Here is a 22,756-nt window from a genome sequence, read left to right as displayed (position 1 = left end):
GTTTAAAAATTGTAAATCGCGCTTATATCTTCTAAAAAATTTAAAGACAATATTGAAAATAATATTAATAGATGTTAGGAAGTAAACACTCATATACAAAATGAGTACTTATTTCCCTCATTTTTAGCGATTAAAAAAAACTCTACAATATACTTCCTTAGCATCTATTAATATTAATTTCAAATTTTACTTTAAATAATTTTCTAGTATATATAAGCAAGATTCTCAATTATTTAGCTAATTTTATTTTAGCGATTTAGAACGGAATCCCTATTCCTGCCCTTTTTTCATTCATTATTTTTTTCCTTGCCCTTTTTCTTTCTCTTACATCTTTTCTTTCCCTTTCACCTTTTCTTTCTCTTTCTCTTCTTTTCTCTTTCCTTTCTCTTCTTTTCTCTTTACTTTCTCTTCTTTTCTCTTTACTTTCTCTTTTCCCTTTCCCTTACCTTTTCTTTACTTTCTTATTTTCCCCTTATTCCTTCTCTTTTAAATTTTATTTCCCTTTCACTTTTCCTTTCTAGTTTCCTTTCTAGTTTCCTTTTCTTTTACCTTTTTCTTCCGTTTTATTTTTCTTTTCATTCACTTTCCTTTACCAAAATACATAGTACTTTATTTTTATTATTTAAATAAAATTATATATCTATTCGCAAGGATCCTAGCTTTTTTTGAAGTTTTCCAATTCGTCTCCTCAAACAATATTTTTTTTTATCTATGCTGATAATTTTGTATAATTTACTAAAAAACTTTCTATGCTTCGTTATTTTATTAAAATCAGATTGAGATAACATTACATAGTATTATATTTTTATAATTTAAATAAAATTATATATATTCTGAATACTACCTTTTTTAAGCTGATCATTTTATCGTTCCTAACATTATTCCCCTTCATTCCTTCTGATCAGCTCCATACCTATATTATATTTTTATTTAAAATTTGATTCCATCGCCATTTGTTACATACCACTATTTGAGATTCATAGAAATTTCTGATTCCGTGCCATTTATGATTCTCAGACTACCCCCCCCCCCCCCCCAGCTGAAGGCTAGGCTAGGACGTAGCTCTGGTAATATAAATTTGATATAATTTTTTTTACATCTATATGAATATTTGTTGAAAATAAAATAAATATTATACAAAGAATTTTACCAAATACTCTATTACAAACTATCAAAAAAATTGTGAGTGAGACAGACTTATTTTTTATTGCTGATAGGATATCTAACCCTTTTAAATTACATTTAAAAATATAGCAGAAAATTATCCAAAAATATTTTTTATATGAAAAATAATGACTATGATTGTGTATGCAATATATAGATTTGGTCGATTATTAGCAATATGTATTATTAGATAAATTTATGCAGAACTATGTTTTGTCGTATTTAATTCGAATTTTTAATTGATAACCCCCCAATAAATTTACTCTACTCCCTTACCCTTCTTAGATGACTACCCCTACCCGCCCGCCCCCTAAAAAATTGGAAACAAAATTACCCTCCCTGTTCATATAGAAGAATAATATTTAAAAGCCATTTATAAATACGGCAGCAAATGATTACCTTTGTCCTACCTCTCAGAAGTCGCCTTCTAATAAATCTTAATATTTAATTTAGCCATCAAAAATTAAAATTATACTTAACCTAACTCCAAATAATAATTACAAATATAGTTTGATTGGGAGTACCACCTTTATAAATTTGCTAATCAAATCTAAAAATTTAATATCTAATGTTTCCATGAAACCTATCACAAATGTAAATGAAAGCCTTAACTGCCTTAGATCGTGGGAAGATCTACCTACATTTCAGCACAAATTTTTAATATGTACTACTATTAAAGAAATCTACTTATGAACATATCACTAAAATTGTGCTCAAAAAAATATCGCAAATAGCAAGCGAACAAATAATTTAGCTCACAAGTACTACATCATTTCAAAATAAATTGATCAAGAAGATCAAATTAGCATGATCAGAAGATTCTTGAAGAATTCCATCGCTAAGCTTCTTCTTTTAATTTAATTAACCCTTCTATTTTTCACAACAAATATTATTAGTCATGAAATGGTCAAGCTAGTGATGGTCACGGTTCGGTCTTTGATTCAACCCGGATACTTTCACTATGAACTGGACCATGGTTCTCAGAAAACCATGGTAAGACCGATCCTTTAATTTTTTCCGTTATTTTAAAATTATTTTTCATTTTTAATTAATTTAATTCTTGTTTTATCCTTTTATTAAATTAAAAAGTATTTTATGTTAACTATATCAAATCAAATATGAATGATAGAATAAATAATATAAATATTTAATTCACATTTGCAAACTTTGTTTTCATGGTATATTGAAAAATAAAAATGAACTGAAAAAGAAAAGTAATCACAAAAACTAGAGTAACTCTTTTAGAAAAGCAATATATAAAATATAAACAAAAATAAAGTAGAATATTTTATGAATTGAAAAGTAAGGCAAACTTATATATTAATAAAAGACTAGTACCCATGGTCCTGACCGGATAAAATCAAAGGAATGATCCGGACAATGATTTTCTGAAAGACCGGCTATCGATCCGGACCGATTAGATCCATTCTAGAAATTCTTCAAATATTTATTTCCTCAAGTTCGCAATTAACTTTGGCAATAGTATTCTAAAAATGTACACTCCATTAAATTTTATTTGTAGCTCAATTAATTGCTTTGAAAAACCCAGGTATGGCATCCGTTCTTCATAGGTTTCCATAGAAGATGAATTGTCAAAATGATCAAATATTTTAAACCGGGAACCGTTAAAATTCCAAACACGTGCAAACTAGGTTCCGGATCAAAGTGCTGCCCATACCGTTATAATATCTTGAATATTCATCCAATGATTCAGTGGAAATATATATTTTCAAAATGCCTTTCTAGTTTATATAGGTGTAGGTCTTTTTTAAAAAAACCCAATTATGCCAACACTGAATCCTCTAAATCAGAGTTGTTAAATATATAGATACTATATATAGATATGTATCTAGATACTATGTTAGAGGTATCTATATATTTTTAGTAGTGCTGTGAAGTAACGTCAAAAGTAAGGTCATTATACGACGTTACTTTTTTTGAAGAAAAGGAACGCCATTCGTTACCTTCTTCTAGAGGTAACGGTAAAGCGTTTCTTTTTTTGAGTAACGGTAACACAAAACGTTACTCGTTACTTTATATTTTTATTTAAAAAAATCAACAAAAAGAAAAACATATTTTATTGTATTATAAAATTACTTTTATTTATTTTTTAATTATTAATATAAATAATTTAATCCGAGTTTTAATTCATATCAATCACTGCCTTCATTTTTATTTTAAATTCTCGTTGTTAAATTTTCTGTCGAAATTAATATTCAATCAAAATTCAAAGTAAATGTTAATAATGATATTTTATTCTTATAATTTATTTTAAGATTATTATTTCCATAGTATTTACTTCTTCAGATGATGATGATTTAACCAGAGTTGTTAAAAAATACTTTTAGATACAGATACATAGTCTAAAAATTTATCTAGATACAGTTACAGCTTCTAAAAAGTTATTTTGATACAAATACAATTTAAAATGTATCTAGGTATAGATACATTTTTTATTATACTCTTAGATAAGGTTTGAATAAACCTAAATTAGGATTCTATTGTGAAAATTCATGAAATGATCTGAAAAATTTATTGACTCGATATCACATTTATCAAAATATAACTAAAATTATGATTTTTAGATATTAATATAATATATGATTAATATAAATAATTATTATATATCATTAATAAAATAATATAATATATGATTAAATGATTATAAATAATTATTAGATTTCAGTAATAAAATATTTTCAAAATGTTGGTTTAAGACATCCTCGTTTATCTGTAAAGACATTTTTAGCTATACTAAAAAGTCTTTCAACAGAGGCGCTGGAAGGGATTGTGGTGTTATATTTAATAACATTTTTATATCAGGATACTGTTTAAAAATACTAAAATCTCGGCATTCATTTTTGAAAAAACTATATAAAATTTGTTGATTATCAGAATTTAAATCATTAACGCTGTTGGATATTGAAAAAAATCGGATATTAAATTATTGGGTTTTTTTATCACAGGTTAATTTGCACTCATTTGAAAACTTTGATAATTCCTCAACTAATCTTTGTATTAATTGTTTTTTTTTATTAAAATTTTCATCCATTTGCAACCATGTCCAATCTAGTTTAAAAAAAGGATGAAGCATAGTTGCCAAAATATTTTCATCTTCAAAAATTGTCCCAATAAACCTAGAATTATTAAATACTGATTAATTTATTATTAATTTACCTATCTTCAATTCCTTTAAGTAAGGCATTTAAGAGTGGTAAACAAAATTTCAGGTTCATTTGTTTAAAATTTTTCTTAATAATGAGCTGGGAAATAGTTGCACAGTAATAAGCTGTGAATATATATATATCTCCCTGCAGGATATCAAGTGAACTTGCTACCGGCTTCATTAGCATAATAATGTATATATAAATTTTATTTATAACTTACTAAACAATATTCATGAATAAAATCACATTCATTAGATAAAAATCTAGGTAGTTTTATTCCATTGCAAATCTTGTCCAATTTTTCAAATTTAGTCTTAATAATTTCTGACATTAATTGTAAAGCATTATAAGTGGAGTTCCATCTAGTTATATTGGGACATATAAAATACCAGCCAATATTGTTTTTTATAATCTCAGTTGAATTTTGAGATTTATTTTGTCTATTCCATATATTTTGGCATTTAGACAATGTTTATATATCTAAGGAATAAAATATTAAATATTATAATTAAAATTATAGATTTACCCTCTGATATTGTTTACACTGCAAGGCTTTATTTGCATCTGCAGCAACAAGATTCAATGTGTGACTGGCACAACATTGATGATTAAAATATATGATTCTGATATTTCAAAATCCTGAGAAGTAGTATAAAGACCTGATATTGATTGGTGCAACTGTTTCTTCATCTTCCAGATCATCAATGGATTCACAAATATTTTCAATTGGCTTGAAAACTCTATCATAAATAAGTAATATTACGTTTATATTTATAATAAAATAAACCTAAAAGACTTAATAAAGTTTTTGGCATTATCAGTAATGGTCTTTGAAATTTTATTTTGTATGCAATAATCCTTTGCTATATCTTGTGTAACATTTTATAGTTTTGAAAGGATTGAGAGATTAAAATCGTTGTCAAATAAGAAAGGTTAAAATACATGATACTAAATCAGACTAATATCCTCGTTTGAACTAAACTGATACTAAATCAGACTAATATCCTCGATTATATATATTTTTCTATACTATTCGTCAAATCAGAAAAGTTAGAACTAAAATGATACTAAATCTTTATTAGATAATAAGTTAAAAATATAATCAAACTAAATTAATTAAAAAAAATTAAAATAATAAAAAATTAAAATTAAAAATTATAATTAAGTTCGTAAAATCATGATCTATTCCTATACAAATCCTCGAATATATATATACTTTTCTATAATTCATTTACATAATGTTTTACAAACAAACTGAAAAAAATCTTGAACTTTCTTTAATTTGAATAATCATTGTTTTTTATTCATCTTTCTTTAAATCATTTGCATTCGAAATTTAATTCTTTTTTCTTGAGTAGATTTGAATATCCTTCGGCTTTGTAATTTGGTTTAACAATTACAACACCCTTACTTAGATTAGTCCCACCATTCTGCGAGTATAGGCATGGTTCCCGATACATTCTTCTAGCTCTTTTAATTATATCTCGTTTTACTCCCACATTATCCTAGTCTTTGCTTGTTTCTAACGGTTTCTAGTAACTAATAACGGTAAACCACTGACGATAATTTGTCTGCGAGTAACGATGGTTTCCACGACTTCTTGTTCGATTTTTTATCCTATACTAAATTTTTGATAAGCAATTGGCTATAATTTGTCAACGATTAACGATAGCATCCTGGTCTTCTTGTAAATATATCCACTTTGCCTTGAGATCTCTTATACGATAATGATTTCTTGTATCTTTTGATCCAAAATAAAAATCCGATCTCTAATTGGGCTCGATTGCGGCATAAATTTTCTAATGACGAAAAGCCGTTTCTCTTTATGAAGATTTTTTGGTTAATCAACAACCTGATATTTTGCTAAATATTATCAACTTAAATAACAGTTAACCATATATCTTTAATAAAAATTTATAACGAATTTCTTTTAGCTACATCGATCACTTGTACGTATAACGATCTCTTGTGACGCATTCTTTTTAGCTAAACGACTAATTCTCCGAAATACGACCATTAATATTGATACCATTGTTTTATTGCTCTTATTCTTTGTCTTAGTGTCGATAGTCATCTCATACATCCCCTTCCCCCTTTATTTAGAATCTCTTTTCAGAGTTAATTAGACTGACTTTTGATCTTCTAAAGCCTGGATCAATGGCTGTAAGGCACCTCTGTACCAATATAGTATTGATATTTATATTGCTGAGGCTAGTGGGAGAGTTAATTAGACTGAATTGTTGAAATTGCCCTGTCGCCTCCACTCTCCAACATCATTGTAACATTTTATAGTTTTGAAAGGATTGAGAGATTAAAATCGTTGTCAAATAAGAAAGGTTAAAATACATGATACTAAATCAGACTAATATCCTCGTTTGAACTAAACTGATACTAAATCAGACTAATATCCTCGATTATATATATTTTTCTATACTATTCGTCAAATCAGAAAAGTTAGAACTAAAATGATACTAAATCTTTATTAGATAATAAGTTAAAAATATAATCAAACTAAATTAATTAAAAAAAATTAAAATAATAAAAAATTAAAATTAAAAATTATAATTAAGTTCGTAAAATCATGATCTATTCCTATACAAATATCCTCGAATATATATATACTTTTCTATAATTCATTTACATAATGTTTTACATACAAACTGAAAAAAATCTTGAACTTTCTTTAATTTGAATAATCATTCTTTTTTATTCATCTTTCTTTAAATCATTTGCATTCGAAATTTAATTCTTTTTTCTTGAGTAGATTTGAATATCCTTCGGCTTTGTAATTTGGTTTAACAATTACAACTTTTATTTTGTATGCAATAATCCTTTGCTATATCTTGTAAATTTTTGCTATTTTATCATTTGTATGACTACCAGTCATTCTTTTACAAGCCAACGCTACATTTTTTCTTTCCAAACTTGTTGGATCTATATAGTGTGCAGTGACTCCTATGTATGAACTAAAAATTAACATTTCTTAAAACTGCTCAAATAATTTGTTTGTAATTAAATTATTATACAAATTTAAATGTTTGCCGGATATAGGCACTCCAACAATCTGCTGTTGTGCATATTAACGATGGTTCTATTAGACTTTTAATGATTTCTTTCTTTTCATTCTCCCATCTTTAGGAAATTCTAGCAACCACTGTCTGTCTGAAAATTATTGGAGTTAATGTTTTGATCATTTTTATAAATGATGGATTTTCAACAATTTGGCTGAATGCTATCTATAATAAAATCAGTTATTAAATCATCTAAAATGGTTTGGGTTAAAGTTTGAGGTATCTTAGAAAAAAAATCAATGGACGATGAGCCTAGTCCAATATTTTCTTTAATAGATTTTCTCCTTCCCCAATTTATTTGGATTAAGAGTGTTTGATGTTTTCTCTTAAAATTTAAAATTATAATTGTAAACATTTATTTAGTATCTATACCCTTAAATGTTTTACAATGTTGCAAGTTGAGGTAATGCTAACTGAAATTTTCATATTTTTTGGTAGATATGGCAAACATTTTACTAACAGAGATTTGTTTTCTTTATTTTGAGATATTATTTTAAAATATGGTCTATAAATTGGCCATGGAATGTCGTCATTTTCGTCATCAATATTAATCTTAAAAATTAATATAATAATTAATATAATAATTAATATAATAATTAATATAATAATTAATATAATAATTAATATAATAATTAATATAATAATTAATATAATAGAATAAAATAAAATAAAATAAAGTACCAATTCCATTGCAATTAAAAATGGCAAATTCCTTGAGATGGATTGTAATATCAGAATTTGCATGTTATTGATAACTCGGACATAATATTTAATTAATATTTATATATTCTTTTTTATATATCAGTTTTAATATTTTACATATATATATAATTTTTTAATATATATATTAATAAATTTATATGCTCATATGAAATAAAATAAATTTTACACTCAAGTATTTTTATTTATAATATAAAAAAGCGTTAAATAAAAGTATATCAAAATGTATCTTAAAAAGTATCTAAAACAGATATAGATATTTTTAAAATATTATCTAGATACAGATACTTTAATCAAAAATCTATCTAGATACCGATACAGATCACATTTTTATATCTAGATACTTTAACAACTCTGGATTTAACCCTTCCCTGGCCCCAATTTGAAATATAATTTAAACAAATAAAGAAAATTAATGGTACTAAGTCTACACTTTGAAAATGTAAATTATATCCCAACACAATATTTCAACCTCAAAGTCCAGCAGTTCAAACTTAAAAATGTATTTGAAGGTAAAAAGATAAATTAATATATCATTATTTTAAATATTACTTAAAAGAATAATATTTTTTCATAATATTTTGAAAAGCTTAATCATGGAATTAAAATATAAGTAAGGTTGTGTCGATATTAAATATCAGATCGGATCGGCACCGATATTTGAATTTTTCAAAAATATCGGATCGGGCCGATACCTGAAAAAACAGATCCGATCTTTACTTTTCTTTTTTTTGTTATTTTATTTTATTTTATTTAATGTTATGTATATTTATTTTACATTATTATAATATTTTCTAAATAATTTTTTTTTAAACAGCAAATGCACAACATCCTTTAAATTTTATTCTTTTTTAAAATAGATTTATAGTATTTTAAAAGTTTTTTTTTAAAATAGAAAGGAACACTCAAAGTTTTATTATTTTAAATCTTTTTAAATAATAACGCCAATTTTATTAATTATACTTTAAATAAAAGAATGTTTTTAAATATGATATCTGAATTATGGAAATATTTTACAAAAGACAAAGATAATTTTGCAAAATGCGTTATCTGTGGATCTGAGTTTACCTTCAGTACGGCAGGGGATATAGATACTCCATATCGTAGAAGCTTATTGCCAAAAAATCTAGAGGCTCTCGTATTTATTTAAAAAAATCTAATATACTTAATTTTATATATGTTGAATAATATAAATTGTAACGTGTATTATTCATATTATATCTTTATTTATTTTTATAAATCGTAACGTGTATTATTCATATTATATCTTTATTTTAGTTTTACTTTCAAATTATATTTTCATTTTAGTTTTACTTTAAGTTAACATTTTATATATTCTAATTTTATTTTTGTAAAAATGTTATATATATGATATGAAAAAGAGAAATAAAGCAGATAAAAAATAATAGTTTTACTTTTCTTCATGATGCCTCGGTTGAGGATGGCAAAAAAAACTCGCCACTATGCAATACATTATTTTTAAAAAAATTTTTCTCTTCCATATTTTTTTATAGTGAGATTTAACATGCAAAAACATTAAAGAAAATAAAAAACAAAATCCTATATAAGGAAGACAATTTAAGGTAAATATAATTTTCGATGTTTTCTTTCAAATTAATAAATATACCACACGAAGTCTCGGTTTATGACATACTTTGGGAATTTACTTATGATTGTGACGTCCAATATACAAGAGAACCTACCAGTGGAGATGTCTCTTTTGAATTTTTTAGTTTAAAAGAGATGCTACGTTATTTTGAACAATTGGACGGAAAATATTTTGCTTATAAAGATTTAGAGTTTATACAACTCCAATGTATATTTACAAAAATATAAACGTGTCATTTTTATTTTTAAATGCTTATGTGATATGTTATAAAAATTATCAATAAATGGACATAAAATTACCTGATTTCACACCTTATAAGTTTCCAAAACTTATTGGACCACTCACTGAGATTTACTTAGATAGAGTGTTAAGTTACTTTTCGACCAGCACATTACCGGACTCCGTTAAAATAAATACTTTACTTAATAATTTATCTGATGATGTGTTTGATAATATTAAATCAATTTGTTCAAATACCGAGATTTTAGATCTTAAGATAGTGATTAAGAAATTAGGATACCTATTACCAATACAAGATAAAAATATTTTAATCAATAAATTCAACTTATCATATCAGAATTCGAGTGAGAACTTCATGTAATGGTACATTAGAGTATCAAAGTTGCATAAAAAATGTGATTTTTTAGATGATCATCGAAAAAAGAAAAATTAAGAACGTCCACCTTAAATGATAAAATAAAATATAAATTTTGTAAAATTACTAATTTAACCTTAAACGAAATGGTGGAGATAGGAAGTAAATTAGATAGTATTAATGATAAACCAGATATTGATAATATAAGTTATATGAATCACGACAAAAAGTCTGATAAAGATAAAAACTTTAACAATAGAAATAGAAATGACAATTATTTTAAACCTGATAATAATTTTAGAAATAATTTTAGAAATAATTATGATAATAGAGATAATAATTATGATAATAGAGATAATAATTATGATAATAGAGATAATAATTATAATAAGAATAGAAATAGGAATTACGACAATAATAATTTTAGTTACTATGAAAGGAATTACGGTAATTATAATTCTAGATACCAAGATAATTATAATAACTATAACTACAACAACTATCGCTATAACAATAATAATCAATCCAATTATGGTAGAAATAATACATGGCATGATAATAATCAAAGAAAACAGATCCAATATGGTGACGGAAATCGTAACAATAACCAATCCTATAGCAACAATTCAAATAATTATAGAGGTAGCGACAACAGTCAGAGAAAGCAAATACAATACAATAACAATGATTATAATATGAATATTGAAGAAATTATTGAAGAGAAAATCGACTGTACAAAGAACAAAGATGATAACGATTTTAATATTAACAACTTATCTGAGGACATGCTTAATAATAAAGATAATGCATTTATGACTACTTTAAAAGTGAATGATATTGTTACAACTTTGCAAGTCGACACAGGTTCCAAACATACTATCATACCTCATGGTCTGGCTTAAAATCTTGGTATTAGAGATGTTAAGAAATCTGAGTTACAACTTACCACTTATGACTGAAATTTAATTAAGATCATCGTCATTACACAAGTTAAAGTGACTTATGAAGATATCTCAAAATATTTACAAGCGGTAGTAGTTGAATCAAGGAAAAATGCCTTGTTGGGACGTACATGGATCAACGCTTTCAAAAATATTTTAAATAAATTTATAGCAAATATTGACACTAATTACGAAGATGAAGTAAAAAGATTGATTAAAAAGTGCGAATCCAAATTGACTAACGGGCCAATCAACAAAGCAAGTGTAAAGTTACATTTAAAAAGAGATGCCCAACCTAAAATTATCCCGCCTAGACGTATTCCTTATTCAAAAATTGATCTTGTGAGCAATGAACTTAAAAAATGGATACATGATAAAATGATTGAGCCGGTGAATGATGTCCGATGGGCAAGTCCTATTACCGCCGTCTACAAGGATGATGAGAGCATTAGGCTTTGTGCTGATTTTAAGGACACTGTAAACCCAGCTCTAGAAGATTTCAGATACCCTCTACCACGAATCAATGATCTAATAGCTAAACTTTCAGAAGGAAAGAAATTTACGAAGATTGACTTTAAAAATGCTTTTTTACAGGTTAGGATTGATAAAAGTTGCAGAAATATTTTAACTATATCTACGCACAAGGGATATTACCGATTTACTAGACTTCCTTTTGGGCTTAAGACTTCATCTGCAATCTTCCAACCAGTGGCCCCTACACTTTCTGAGCGAATGAAGCAGAATACACCCCTGAAAGGTACCCCCTTGAAAAGTACCCCCCCCCCTCAAAAAAAGGATAATTATTTTATGACACCCATAAATTTCAAAAATAATTTTTATTGCATCAATTTTTAATATATAATATAAATAAAATGCAAAAAAAATTACTTTGTAAATATTATTTTTAAATTAATAATTTAGATAAATTAGGGGAAGAGTAAGCGAATTTATAATTTCATCAATATTTAATTGTTTAAATAAATTTTTTCCCATTGATAATATGGTTAAATTATTAAGAAATGAATCTTTCACGGTATTACGAAGTCTTGTTTTAATTAATTTAATTTTACTCATGACTCTTTCGGCAGTACATGAGGTTGTAGGAAGTGCAGCATAAAACACTCCTATTTTAAAGCTAAAAAAAATTTCTATATTTAATGATGAAAGTATACCTCTCATTTTTGGAATGTAATGTTTGAAGTCTAGAACTTTCAAAATCAAATAGGTAGATTTCTATCCTTCATAAAATCTTGTACCTTTGAAAAAACATCCAAAAATTCAGTGTTATTATTTACAGGGTTGGGCAGTATCGCGGATACTTGTATCTTTTTTAAAATTTTGGAAAGTATCTTGTATCCAATATCTAAGATACATATTATTTAAAAGTATTTGTATCTTAACTAACTTTGTATTCAAAAAGATACAGATACTTTAAAAAAATTTATATTGGTTAACCCGTTACTGGTTAACGGTGCATATATGCACCACCTCCTATATACCTTATTTTAACATAGTAGTTTTTTTTAAAAAATAATAAAAAAGATTTTTATATAGTTCAGACATTGTACTTCAAAACTGGAAAAGAAAAATATGAAAAAAATATTTTTTTATGCCCCTAAGAAACCCTCAAACTTTGCGAATTTATGAGGTCTAAAATGCAAAATTTTCTAAGTGATCTCACGAGCATATTATAAAATTATTTCGATGAAAACTAGTGTGTATATATTCTTTATAGATATATCAATATTTATCAATCATTTTTGAATTTTTAAATAATTAATATTTTAGTAGGTAACCACATAAAGTTGACTGGTGCATATATGCACCGTTAACCATCTAGCAGTATATATTATTTAAAAAAATTCAAACAAATGAAATTTAACATAATGAATTATAATTTTTTATATTATACTTAAAACCACTACCGTCACTAAGGGTGGGAAGGGGAGGGGTGGGTGGCTCGAGCCCCTTAAGAATTTTTAAAAAAAATTTTATACCCAAAAAAGACCTTTTGAAAATAATTTAAAAAAATTTTTTCCCCCTGAGATTAAATCGAATAATATATTGTTCCTATTATAATTTTTTATCCCGATCAAATTATATGAAATTATTAGGTTCATAAATATTCAAAAGTTTAAAATTATTTTTAGCCTCTTCCTTTCTGAAGATTTTATTTTATTTATATAAAATATTATGCACCTGTTTTGTCAATTCAATCAAAATTATCAAAATAATAGATGACTAATAAAAAAATCAAGATTCTACGAAAATAATTTGTCTAGATATTTAATTTTTAATAAATTTTTTTAATGAAACGTTTTCTAACAATTGAACAAGCGCTTGCTCAACTTTTTGAAGAGGAACCAATTGAAGAAAGAGATATGGTTATAATTCCGCCAAACCCCTCTGCAGTTAGTGATGAAGAAGATTTCGATGAAAATGACTTAACAAATGTCGGAGTTTTGCCTTCAGATACAGCTGGAGAATTGGAGATTCATAATTCAGTTGATGACGACCTTCCAGAACCATATTCTACAAGAAGCTATTCTCGAATTTCTCATAATTTAAAATGGAGAAAAACGGATGCAATATATTCTTCAAGCCCTTTCAATGGAGAAAAGGAAGATGTAATAAAACTTGAAAATGATTTACATGGTAAAAGTCCATCAGATATATTTTGTTTAATTTTCGACGAAGACTTATATTCCCTAATTGTAGAACAAAGTAATATTTATGCTAAACAAATGAATAGACCTAACATATGCATAACCATCCAAGATATTCAGAGATTTATTGGAATTCTATTATTTACTGGTCATTCTCTCCCACAAGAAAGAATGTACTGGTCTAATGACAGCGATATTTCTATTCCAATAATCCGGGATACAATGACCCAATTACAATTTCGAAATTTGAAATATAATATCCATTTGGCAGACAATACTAAAATAGATATACATGATAGATTTTATAAAGTTAGGCCTTACATTAATATATTGAATAATAAATTTCAGCAATTCGGAATTTTTAAACATCATTTATCAATAGATGAACAGATGATACCATATCGAGGAAGACATTCTTGCAAAATGTTCATAAAAGGAAAACCAATTAGATTCGGATACAAGTCTTGGATATTGGCCTCGACGGTTACGTATTCTCATTTGATATATATCAAGGAAAAAGCGAAAATAAATATGAATATGGATTAGGTGGAAATGTAATCATAAAATTATTAAAGGCATTGCAAAAACCAAATTATCATAAAATATATTTTGAAAATTTCTTTACATCATTTAAACTCTTGTCATACTTAAAACAAATGGGATATTTTGCAACTGGAACTGTGAGGGATAATAGAATAGAGCATTGCCCAGTTGAATCTATAAAGGTTGTAGCAAAAAAAGAAAGAGGATATTATGATTATAGGTTTGAAAAATTAAGCGAAACATTTGTAGTTCGTTGGAATGATAATTCGGTGGTGACCGTTGCATCGACATGCCACACTATCTCTTTGCTTTCTAATGTTTCAAGGTATTCTAAGAAAATATCTTCTAAAATAAAAATTCCTCAGCCAAATATGGTAACTGCTTATAACAAACACATGGGTGGAGTTGATCTATGTGATAATCTAATATCTACATATAGAATAAAAATAAGAGGAAAAAAATGGTGGTGGCCAATATTCACCAATTTTATTGATGTAGCTTTGGTAAATTCATGGAAAATCTGGAAATTCGTGAATCGGGATGACAAGAAGAGTTTGCTTGCATTTAGACGAGAAGTTACTAACTACCTCCTTCGAACGCCAGTAAAAATTGAAAAAAATTCAAGTACAGGTCACGCCAGCCAGTTTGCATTACAGTGTGAAAACCTTATTGATTCATCTGGACATTATTTATCCAAAATTATAGATGGAAAAAGACGAAGATGCAGATATTGCCATACGCACTCAAGATATATGTGCCAAACATGTCAAATCGCACTCCATATTAAATGTTTCAAGGATTTTCATAATATATAAACATTTTCTCGTTTTTATTATAAATTACAAAAAAAGAATAAAGATATTTGTTGTTTTTTTGATCTTATAGTATTTTATATAATTTTTATCTTTTTTAACCTCTTAATGGTTAACGGTGCATATATGCACCAGGCTAGATTTTCTATTTATGATTATTTTTTTTGGCTGATTTTTTTAGAATATCATATTTGAGCATTAATCAATATAATTTGAAAAAATTGAGCATTTTTATCCACTAGAAAAATCTTGACCATTAATGGGTTAATTTAAATAGTATTAAAATTTAAAATGATATTGTTTTAAGATTTAAATGAAAAATTTAATTAAAATATAGATATTTTAAGATAATTTTTGATATATGACGTTGGTCGTCATATGGCAATTTGCTAACAATTAGAACTACCATATTTGAATCGTTTTATATCTGTCTATTTTAAAATTATGGAAGAAGAAAATAGAATAATATGTTTATCTTCGTCTTCAGATGATTCTTCAACCGAAAATTATAACAATAAATTTAAACTAAGCATACTTAATGGCAAATTTTTTGAAGTACTTCAAGATGATCATAATAAAGAAATTCATCGTGACTTTGGTATTGACGAAAAAGTTATAGCAACTGTTACAGATAACGGCTCTAACTTTAAGAAAGCTTTCAAGAAGTTTGGATATTCTATGGAAGCTGTAGAGAATGACTTTGACATCAATGATGATGAATGTATAGAATTCCAAATCATTGAAAGTATTATTTAATACTTCTTTAAAATTTATTATGATATTGTAAATTTAGTAAAAAATTTTATTCAAATAAAATTATTTATTTGTTTATTTAAGGGTCTAAAGAAGCCTCAATAACACTGCCTTAACACATTCGTTGTTTGTGCCATACGATAAGTCTAATTGCCACAACAGATGTCGAGAGAGCTATTAAGGATTCTCCTAACATTTTAAAATTCATCATCCTGCAATAGCTAAATGTACTAAGCTATGGAATGCAAATAATAGGCCTAAAACTGCAGAACTTATCAAAGCAGTTTTAGGAAAACAATTAGTTACACCTTGTTTCACTAGATAAAATAGTTTGTATGATAGTCTTCATAGTTTATTAAAATAAAGGCGAACTTCCTAAATTATGTCAAAATTAAAATTTCCTAAATTAAGAGATATTGAAATTCAACATTTAGAAGAATATTGCAATATAATGGCCCCATTGGCTATAGCGATTGAAATACAAAGTGAAATCAACTGCTATTATGGAGAATCAGCTCCAATTTTGAATGTCGTTAAAAAAAATTACAAATTTAATTCAAACCATTCTACAATTTTGCAAACTATTAGCTATTGCCATAGAAAATTATTTAAATAAAAGATTTAAAAATATATATGATTTTGATAACAATTTTAAAAGTGCATTTTTGGCAACTATTTCTCATCCCTATTTTAAAAATCGTTGGATAAATGGTGAAAAAGAAAAAAAATACCTTCAGGATTTACATGAAGTTTTAATTGTTTTTAAAAATAATATTGAAATTAATACTTCAACAAAATCTTCAATTGATGAAGGTGATAATTACTTTTGCCTTAAAAGTAACACATCCAATTCTAATAATTCAATAAATGATATTGAAATAGAGGTCCTAAATTATATGAAAGATGACAGGCGGAGTAAAAATATGTTAAATAGTTATAAATATATAAAAGATATTTATTAAATATAACACAATATTACTCTCCTCAGCCCCCGTTGAAAGATTATTTAGCTTTGCTAATATGGTTAATACACCAAATCGTCAAAGATTGAACGATAAATCATTTGAAAAATTAATAATATTAAAAAATAATGCTGATTTATGATGCTGATTTATTATTATTTACTAATTATATAATTATTGAATGGAATATCGCATTATCTTTTATAATAAATTTGTTATTTTCTACAATTTATTTTAAATATTTTTTTATAAATTTATATTATAGATAAGAAAATAAAGCTTTATACATTTTGATTTTGACTATTTAAAGTTTTTAAAAAAAGTATCTTGTATCTTAGATACTTTTTTTTAAAAAAAATACAAGTATCTTGTATCTTATATCTTATTGAAATTTTTCTAAAGTATCTAGTATCTTGTATCTTAAATACAAAATTTTATAAAGTATCTGTATCCTAATACAATTTTCTGAAAATTTGCCCAACCCTAATTATTTATTAGATTAAAAAATAATTAAGACGATAATTTATAATATACTTCTCAAATTAATCAAGCAATCTTTTGCCAATTGAATTTGATTTATTGCAAACCCTATATCCTTCGAAATGGTTTGCAATTTTCTACATATCCAAAACACAAAGTGATAAGATAAAATCAAATTTTTCTTTTCTAAAGACTATAGCACCTGCCATAGTGGAAGTGGCAGGATCTTCAGAATTCTTTAAATTTGTTAAAGCTGTCCTCAAGGCATCATAAAGTAAAAAAAAATTTACAATAGCTTTATATGACGATAGCCAGCTTCTAAATGGAAAATTATTTTAATTCTAAATAAATAAGGTACTATTACCGAGTGGTATTCTTGATGCAGAAATCGTTGCGATTTTTTCAGATCATTACACTGACATTTTTTGAGTACCTCATATCTTTTTACACCATTAAAATAGATATAAATCTCATCTAGTATTCCTAGAACATTTCGAAGTTCTTTAATTGATTGGCATAATTGAACAAGGATTAAATTTAATTGATGACAATAACACCAAATAAAAGCTGTTTTGGCGCCTCTGCTCTAATCAAGGCCTGCACACCATTGATTCTTCCACTCATGTTTGAGGCGCCATCATAACTTTGCCCAACTAGAAATTCAAGGGGATAATTCATCGAGCCGAGTTTGGATATTATATTATGCTTAATATCGAGACCTGTGGTATTTCCCGTACAATATATGTCAATCAGTCTTTCAACAGGCTTCGGCGTCTCACTATTTTCAACATATCTTACTATCAAAGTTATTGCTTCTGATTTCGAAACATCATATGTGTCATCAACTATGATTGAAAAGCACCTGTTAAATGTAATCTCATTTTGAATTTTTTTTATAACCATATTATGGTTTCAATGAGAATATTTATGTTATTATATGATAATAGATTTGAATATAATTTCGTTTTTAATCCCTTATTTTTTTTATCCCCTTTTCTTCCTTCATTTTGTTGTATATACATTTTTAGTACAGGTTCAGAATCTGCAATAAGTTTAATAAGGGCCATCATATTGTCTTCTTGTTGCCTGTTCCCCCAGAAGGCTGGGTTATGAGATACTAAATAATCTAAACATCTTATTATAATTCTTATGACAGAACGGTTATTATCTACACATTTATTCTGGGGTGTTATAAATTTTAATATCGAATTTTTATTGTGAGAAAGCCTCATAATCGGTCATCATATGTGCCTGTGAAGATTCATGCAGAATATTATCACGATTAATATTCTGCCATTTATCTAGACCTTCACATGTACATTTTGAATTTGTGTGTGGACCTCCAAATAAGAGACATGTTAAGCAAAAAACTTTATTCATTTTAATACTATAAGTAATCCAATTTCTAGCTATTTTGCTATTGTCAATATTAGTTTTTTCATAAAAGCTTTCGTTTCTGTTTCTATTATTATATCTTTGGAAAATAAATAATGTGTAGGTTGAAGAGCTCCTAATTCTAGATATTTATCAATTATAAATTTGTCAATTCTTTTTCCAACAATATTGATGGGATCATTTGATTCCTAAGAAAAGGGAGGGAGGGAAGATAAGATATTTAAATTAAAATATCTACTATCTATTCATATTATGCTTAAAAAATAAGTAGAAAAATTTCGGTCAAGATATATTAAATTAAATATTAAGTGGGGGGGGGGGGTCTTATTATTACATTTATAAACCAGAAATCACTTGATCATGATGGATGTAATGTAACAAAACAATAAAAGAATTAAATAATAAAGAAAATTTTAAAAAAATTAAAAAAAATTTTTTTTTTTAAGTTTAAAAAAAAGTTTTAAAAAAAAAGTTAAAAAAAAATTTTTTATTTAAAAAAAAAAAGTACCCCCACTCAAATTTACTGAAGCAGTTGCTTCGGACTCCCCCCTTGTAGGGGGCACTGCTTCCAACAGATCATGGACCCATCGGTGACATGGAAGACGTCATATTTTATATTGATGATTTACTTATACTGGGAAAAACGATGAAGCCCACCTTAATAACATAAAAAAAGTGTTTGATAGAATATCATCGTTTGGGCTAGTACCTAACTTCAACTAAAGTGTGTTCTTTAAAAATAAAGTGAGGTTCCTGCAGCGTCTACATGACAGGATTTTTATTGGATGCAAACCCCCTTCAAAAATCTTTGCCCACCCCCCTAAAAAATCACCTCCTTCGGGGGCGGTGTCTCTTTCCTATTATTTTCACCAATTTATTTATTGATACTCTTTTCAAAGAATTTATAAAGGATAACTTAAATTAATCTATCTCTACTAACAACTATCTATATTTTGTGAATATAAATAATTTATTTTTTAGATAATAAATTCAATTAAAACCTCCATTATTTACAATCAATTAATTATTATGGCATTATAAGCTTGCTAAAATATCTAAACCTTTTAAATTACATTTAAAAGGATAGTTTATTTGGAAAACAATGTGTATGATTGTTTGCAATATATAGATTTGGTTGATGAATTGTATTATATTAATACTATAATAAAAGTATAATTTTTACAGCAATAAATTTTGTCATATTTCATCTCAAAATTTAATAAATAACCCCCCCCCCCCAAAAAAAAAAATTTATCCTACCCCCATTAAAGCAGCTTATCCCCTACCCTCTCAAAAAAATAGGATGCAAACTGTTCCTACCCCTCCCGCTCATGTAGACGCTGGGTTCCTGGGTCATGATATTAACGCCAAGGGGATTCATGCTAATCAGGACAAGATTGAAGCAATAATTAATATGTCAGAACCAAAATCAGCTGCTGAATTATCAATATTTCTGGAAATGGCTGGCTACTATAGAAAATTTTTGGACAATTTTGCAGAAATAGCCGATCCTCTATATAAAATTGTCTACAAAGAAAAATGGGCTTGGAACTTAGAACACTCTAAAAGTTTTAATGATCTTAAGGAGTTTATTAGTCTTCCTCCTGCTTTGACATATTTAACCCTGAATTACCTATTGGGATAGCCACTGACGCATCTAAGGTTTAGGAGCCGTATTATTTCACTGAAAAAGACGGTAAAGAAAAACCTATAGCTTTTGCGTCGAGAACTTTATTAAAATCCGAATTGAATTATACCAATATTGAGCGTGAGGCTCTCATAATTATGTTCGCTATAAAGAGGTTCCAGGAATACTAATCGGCACAAAATTTATAATTATTACTGACCATAAACCTCTTATTCACATCTTTACCTAGGGATAATAGAACCATGTCCTTAAGACTCCAGAAGTGAAATATAACATTAGGAGGATATGATTTTAACATAAAGAATAAAGCCGGTAAATATAATGTTGTTCCTGATTGTCTCTCGAGATTGCCACAATAAATGACTATAGGGATTACCTATCAATTTTAATCAAATTCATGATGAAACTTTGAAAGATATTGAAACAAGTCATAAATGATATTAAGAACAACAGGCCTATAAAGAACAATTAAAAACATTGAATTGGAATTAAGTATAATTAAGGATTGTTTTTACAAAAGCAACAAAATCATGATTCCGTCTTCTGTGAGAAAAAATGTACTACAGTCATTACATGAAGGTCACTTGGGAGCAGGAAAAATCAAATCCTTAGCCAAATATTACATGTGGTGTTCTGGTATAAATAATGACATAGATATAGAAGTGAAAATTTGTGACGATTGTACATATATCATGACAATCCTAAAAAGATAAAAAAACCATGGGTTTCGGCAACCAAACCGTTTGAAAGAATACACATAGATTATGCGGGTCCGTTCTTCACAAGAAATTGGTTGATAATAGTCGATGCCTACCCTATAGCAAATTTCCAATTATTGTTCCTGTTAAAAATATTACGACCGATCTTACTTTAAATGAAATTTTTAAAACTATTTCGCTATATGGAATACCTTATACTATAGTTACTGATAACGGCACTAATTTCACATGTAATAATTTGGAAAAATTTTGCAATGATTATGGTATCAAACATGTGCTCACATCTGCTTATCACCAGCAATCCAATGGCCAGGTAGAATGCATGGTGAGAGCGTTCAAAACACACATGAAAAGGAATATCAAAATTGACTTAGACTTCGCACTTGACAAATTTTTATTTAATTACAGAAATACGCGTAATAATATTACAGGAGTTACACCTTCTAAGAGAATGTTCAATCGAGATATTAGAGTAAAATGGGACTTATTAAAACCGTTGGAGGAGAAAGAGAACAAAATAAACGTTAATTTACCATGAAATAGAATCTTTAATGTAGGAGATTTTGTTTGGTACAAAGTACAAAGTGTTGACAAATGGTGTAAAGACATGGTCACACACAAAGAAAGTGACATGATGTTCCTTGAGTCAGATAAAGGTATTTTGAGGAGACACTTAAATCAATTATGATTAAGAAACTGTTTTAACACACTTATTAATTATGACTCTAAGGATTCTTTTAAGGAGGGAAGTGTGGACTACTGATAAAAATGATATAACACCGAAGACCAGAGCGAATTTAACAAAAACCTGTTTATTTAAAAGACTACATTAAATATAAAAATAAAGTAAAGTAAATTAAATATTAAAACGCTTACACTAAAACGCAAAAAATGAAAACGCAAAAAATGAAAACGCAAAAAATGAAAACGCAAAAAATGAAAACGCTAAAAATATTATATAACTATCTTATTGATTTATAATTCTTCATTTATTCTTATATCCAACTTGATGAACTATTATTTCTCATTATTCGTAATTTACTGATGATAATAACAATTTTGAAAATTGATAATAATAATGACTGAGCATTACGCAAGCTACATCAAATTCACGATTTATAAGGATAACTTACGATAAGGATATCAAGCTTACGATTTAAACAAACCAACGTGATAAATCGATTTAAACAAACCAACGATTGGGACAAGCCAACGATTAAGATGACTTATGAAACAACTTGATGGTCAAAACGATAAACCACTTGGACAACAAACTAATTATGACAGTTTAATTAAAATTATGAGAAGGCTTCTTTTAGAAGAAGGAGAATGTTGATGATTATACGGAAGTAAATACCTGAATATTTTTTATCTGTGCTTACAAATAATATTCCATTAATAGTAAGCGTAGATTAATAAACTAATATGTCGAATAAAATTATTTTCTACATTATCCCTCTAAATTTAAATAAAATATAAAATAATTTTTATAAAAGTATCTGTATCTAGAT

The 22,756-nt window shown here is 26.9% G+C and overlaps 1 protein-coding gene across 1 annotated transcript; it reads left to right on the top strand.

Annotated features, from left to right (window-relative positions):
* The first annotated feature begins 14,589 nt into the window (after positions 1–14,589).
* LOC135924834 (piggyBac transposable element-derived protein 3-like) lies at positions 14,590–15,291 on the top strand. Its single transcript, XM_065459960.1, has one exon. It carries the CDS (start codon positions 14,590–14,592, stop codon positions 15,289–15,291), a length of 702 nt encoding a protein of 233 aa, XP_065316032.1.
* The last annotated feature ends 7,465 nt before the right edge of the window (positions 15,292–22,756 follow it).

This window comes from Gordionus sp. m RMFG-2023, chromosome 1, assembly GCF_954871325.1.
Source record: "Gordionus sp. m RMFG-2023 chromosome 1, tfGorSpeb1-WG-v2, whole genome shotgun sequence".
Classification (NCBI taxonomy): Eukaryota; Metazoa; Nematomorpha; class Gordioida; order Chordodea; family Parachordodidae; genus Gordionus; species Gordionus sp. m RMFG-2023.
Note: the sequence above shows the minus strand (reverse complement) of the source record. Positions and strands in the feature narration are given on the sequence as shown.

What these genes read in the sequence shown, in the direction of transcription:
- LOC135924834 (XM_065459960.1), top strand. Translation starts at nt 14,590, where the DNA reads ATGGGATATTTTGCAACTGGAACTGTGAGGGATAATAGAATAGAGCAT.